Source organism: Lactuca virosa, chromosome 5 (assembly GCF_052849685.1).
Source record: "Lactuca virosa cultivar CGN04683 chromosome 5, Lactuca_virosa_CGN04683_v6, whole genome shotgun sequence".
Lineage (NCBI taxonomy): Eukaryota > Viridiplantae > Streptophyta > Magnoliopsida > Asterales > Asteraceae > Lactuca > Lactuca virosa.
Window position 1 is genome coordinate 182512543 of NC_136430.1, and position 5271 is coordinate 182517813.

The 5271-nt window shown below is 37.3% G+C and overlaps 1 protein-coding gene across 1 annotated transcript; it reads right to left on the reverse strand.

Moving 5' to 3' along the window:
* Positions 1-4039: 4039 nt before the first annotated feature.
* On the reverse strand, positions 4040-4780 carry LOC145112103 (uncharacterized). Its single transcript, XM_079048315.1, has one exon. It carries the CDS (start codon positions 4778-4780, stop codon positions 4040-4042), a length of 741 nt encoding a protein of 246 aa, XP_078904441.1.
* Between the last annotated feature and the right edge of the window lie 491 nt (positions 4781-5271).

A 5271-nucleotide genomic window follows, 5' to 3' on the forward strand; every position in this document is an offset into this window, starting at 1 on the left:
TGATCAAGTAGATATATCCATATCTGCTATAATCGTCAGTGAAAGTCACATAGAATCGATTAGCATCTCTTGTAGTTGATCTGAAGGGCCCACACACATCTGTGTGTATGAGATCCAACAGATCTTCACCTCTTTCACAAGACCCTGTGAATGGTGATTTTGTCATCTTTCCCAAAAGACAAGATTCACACATATCATTTGATTTTAGGTCAAATGATTCCAACACTCCATCCTTTTGGAGTTGGGCTATGCGTTTCTTGTTAATGTGTCCAAGACGACAATGCCACAAGCATGCCTTGTCTACACTATTAGACAAGTCAATATTAAGTACACTATTTCCTAGGCTATCAACACAAGTTACTGTTTCATACACACCATTGCAAGGCAAAGCTTCAAACATAAAAACACCATTCTTATAAACAGAAATTGAACCATTCAAATCATTAAAAGAATATGTAAAACCTTGTCTGAACAATGCATGAAATGAAATAATGTTTCTCGTCATCTCAGACGAATAGCAACAATTTATTAAATCTAATCTAACATCATTACTAAGCAGAAGCTGATAAACTCCGATCTTGGTTACTGGTGAAGACTTTCTGTTTCCCATGATCAGGTTTATCCTTCCTCGCTCTATCTCCTCACTTTCCTTTAGACCCTGCAAATCAGAACAGATATGAAAACCACATCCTGTATCAAGGACCCATGAACGAGAAGATAATGAGTTATTAGCAGAAATAGTGTAAATACCTGCCGAAGATGGCTTCACTTTGCCATCCTTGATATCTTGCAGATATTGTGGGCAAGATCTCTTCCAATGCCCCTTTTGGTTGCAGTAAAAGCAAATTGCCTCTTTTGGATCAGAAACATGGGGAGTGGAACCATTGGGCTTAGCCTTTGGGCCATTACTAGATGACCCAGCTTGAGCCTTGCTCTTCCAGTTTTGCTTGGGAGGACCTTTCCTCTTTTTCCCCTTTCCCTGTCCAATAGCCAAAACAGGGGCACTAGCAGGTGTGGAGGGTATACTTTTACCCTTCATCCCTGCCTCAGCTGTCTGCAACAAGTTGTGCAATTGGGCCAAGGTCTGCTCAGTATTGTTCAAATGGTAAGTTAGAATAAACTGACCATAACATTCAGGAAGTGAGTTCAAGACCATGTCAATGGCCAATTCCTCATCAAAGTGAATATTGAGCTTGACCAAACGCTCTATGTAGCGTTGCATTCTTTGCACATGTGACACAACCGACTCCCCATCTTTCATCTTGCAAGCCATGAGTGACTTGACTACTTCGAACTTTTCTTGACGAGCTCGCTTATGGTACTTTTCCATAAGGTCCTTGTTCATCTCGAAAGGCCAGTAGTCCTCATAGTACCTCTGCAGTTCTGGGGACATAGTTGCCACCATGATGCATGCCACTTTGGTAGCATCATCGTAATGTTTCTTGTAGGCAGCAAGATCTTCAGGAGTAGCTTCATTCTCATCAAGCTCTTTGAGCTCCTTTTCAAGAACATATTCTTTGTTCTCGAAACGAAGAGCCATCTTGATGTTGCGCATCCAATCGTTATAGTTTGAGCCATCCATAACGACTTTGGAGCATATATTGAGCAAGGAGAAGTTCTGGTTGGAGGAGGATGAAGTAGAAGTGTTTCCAGGAGTAGACATCTAAAAAGAAAGAAAGTTTTAGTTAGATTTCAAGATACCTTAATAAAATAACCCAAAGATATAATATCAAGGTTAGGATCCAACTATGAAGATTCACAACTTAGAAATGGAATGTCGAGATCCAAGTGCAAATTTCATAAAGGTAGGCGAATGACGATTCACCAATTCCACCATTAGACGAAACAAACGAAGTGAAATTCCTAATTCTTTTGAGATACATTGAAACTATTCAATGGCATGTTTTAATCTCAGATTATGCTCTTCTATTTGTGACTGGGATGCCGAGGATCACAAACAAGATGTGAATAACCATGCAAATGTGCTTGGTAACCTCATTGTCTTTATCATTAACTATTGATGTGCTGGTAAACCACACACGCTCCATCAAAATGAAAATTATGAGATACCCATTACTACTCTTTATTGGTGCCTTTTAGTATGCTGGTTAACCACACACGCTCCACTAACGACCAATAAAGCATAATGTGCAATTTCATGGATTAGCATACTTTTCACATTTTTCCTAAAGTAACTAGAGTTGGGATTTTGAAAATAATGTTCTAGTACTTTCTTTAATATCATTATACTTTTAATGAGAAGTAGTTGTCCTATCAAATCCGTTCTGCTAACGACCCTCCACTAATCAAGGAAGCGGTGGGTGAGAGTGGACACCCATTCAACTACCATTTTATAGGCAGTTTCCTTATACCCCCCTTATAGATTAGCTTCGTGAATGAGGCATACTAGCGATTTGACTGACCATGTTCTTATACATATATAATATTAAACTTTTAATTATAATATATATATAAGGTGTGTTTTAAAACATTTTAAAACTTTAAGGGTTTATAAATTTCGAAATTTAAGCTATTAAATTTAAATTTAAATAAACCAATTAACTAGATTTAATATTTATCTTTTAATTAACTATTAATCAAATTATTAAATCTTGTAAGGATTATCTAATTAAATTAATCCATTAATTTAATCCTAATCCTTATCCCTCTAAATTTCGAAAAAATAGGGTAAGGATAATTATCCAATTAATCTAATTAAGTAACAATTATCCAAAACAAGAAACCCTAAAAGTTCTAAGCAAATTTCGAAATTTACAAGGGAGGAGGCTAAGGTTTTCAAAACCCTAACCCTAATTTCGATTAGGGTTCTTTGGAGGCTAGGGTTTTCGAAAAAACCCTTTGATCCAAAACCCTAGAAATCGAAAATTTTGGCCTTTAGGGTTTAATAGCTATAAACCCTAATTTGCAATTCAACAATTGTAGCAATTCAATTTAAAACAACAATGGCTCTGATACCACTAATGGGTTTTATGTACAACAAATAAACTAGAAACAATTCCTAAGTTCACATGCAACCTACTTTGGATCTATGTTTTAACTATTGAACATACAACTTTGAATTGCAAAACAAGAACCCTAGAGGAGAGAGGCTAATTTCGAAATTAACAAACTAGGGTTTAGGGTTTACATACCTTTCAATTGTTATAGCAAACAATTGATATTCCCTTGATCTTGATCTTGATCTTCTTGGAAGCTTTAGCACCACAAGTGTAATGCCTCTAATGGAATCACACCCAATGACTAGCAAGAAGGAAAGTAGAAGAGAGAGGGGAGAGGGAGTATGCAAAATCTCGGCCTTAGGGTTTCTTCAAAAGAAAGAGTCACATAAAAACATGAACCAGGAGGCTCCTTATATAGCTGAGGGATCTAGGGTTTAAGGGAAACCCTAGTTATCCTTTGCTTAGGGCCTAAGCAAACCCAAGGGCCTTATCCAAGCCCCTATGGACGAAATTATTAGGGTTTCCCCTAAAGATTTCGTCCACCCTCTTCCAAGGGGGTTCTAGAGCCTTCCACTCAACTATTAGATAATTGCAAACTAGTCCCTGCACCTTATAATTAATTCTTTTAACCCCAAAATCAATTTTGATTAATTTCTGGCTAACAATTAATTAAACATAATGATTTCTAATTAATATATTAATCCATTAACATATTAATAAATCATTTATATATATATATATTAATTTATTAATCTTATAAATTAATATCTCTCCTTTCATAATTTCCTTGTCCAGTTGCTAGGTTGAGGGCAACCCAAAAGGACTGTGCTGCTATCAATTCAAGTACATACCAATTATAGTTATGGGCTTAGACACCTAATCCAACAGTTACCTCGTCTTCGTCCTCGTTACTCGATAAATCGTCACTTTCCTTACTTACCCAAGAAGTTAGTGTTGTAAAAGCAATCACTTCAACCAAAAATGGAACGTATGCTCTTGGTTTCGTATGCTTGACTTGTTGAATTGGTTTAATTTCTTCTTCCATGAGCTTCTCTAATTCTTCAAGTTCATCTTCTTCATCAAATATTGAAAACCTCATCATGAACATCACTTCCTTGGAATCCATCTTGTACTCCAAAAGTTTCCTCTTCATTTCCAACTCTCAAAGTAAGCATGGACTCGCGAATATCAACCAAGGCTCCAGCAGTATTAAGTAATGGGCGACCAAGAATAATCGGAACATCGGGATCTTCTTTCATATCTAAAACCACAAAGTCTATTGGAAAAACGAATTTCCCAATTTTCACTAGAATATCTTCCATAATGCCCCGGGGTTGTGTCACTGGACGGTTTGCCATGTGAATAGTCATTTTTGTAGCCTTCAACTTCTGAATATTCAACTTCTGATAAAATGAATACGGCATCAAATTTATGCTAGCCCCAGAATCGGATAAAACATAAATCTTCATATTATTCCCAAACTCACATGGAAGCGTGAGGCATCCAGGATCTCCCATCTTCTTAGGTAACTCTCCCAGCACTGCTTTTGAACTTTGCTCATTTAAAATAACCTTGGAAAATTTCTTCAATTGTTGACGAGTGTCTATCAAGTCTTGTAAGAACTTCGTGTACTCGGGAATTTTTGATAACGTCTCAACAAAAGGAGTATTTATAGGAATGCCCTTTATGTGCTTTATGAACTCCAAATGCTCTCTTTCCAGTGGACTAAGATTTGCTCGGGGCGGAAACGGTAACGGAGGACGATAAGCCGGAACATTTTCTAAAGTTTTCTGTTCAGACTGATCCCACGTCGTGAGCATAGAGGGCTCACGTCGTGAATTCTGTGTTTCAGCAGAATTTTGATTTTCGATCTTTAACTTCTTCGACTTTGGTTCGGGCTGCCTTGGCTCCACTTCTAATGCTTCTAGGAACTCATAGATGGCCTATTCTTCAATCTCGATCATCATAACATGGGATTGAGCATTCTTTTCGGGAAATTATGAGGATAATTTGTTGCTCACCAAAGTATTTAGTTGACCAATTTGGACTTCGAGATTATGGATCGATGCTTGATGATTTCTTAATGAAGCTTGCTCGTCAATCATCATTGTCTGCTATTCTTTCATCATTTTCATGTGTTCCTTCAGCACTGCATCAGTATCATCATGCCTTTTCTCGGAAGCTTCCATAAATCGGGTCAGCATGTTTTCGAAATCAACTTTCTTCTCGGCTGGTGGTTGCTCTTTTTGGTAGAAGCCTCGGCCTGTCTGCTTATATTTTTCTTCTTTTTACTTCTTGTATTCGTCATATG

Coding starts and splice junctions, on each gene's coding strand:
- LOC145112103 (XM_079048315.1), bottom strand. CDS start 4,780: ATGCTCACGACGTGGGATCAGTCTGAACAGAAAACTTTAGAAAATGTT.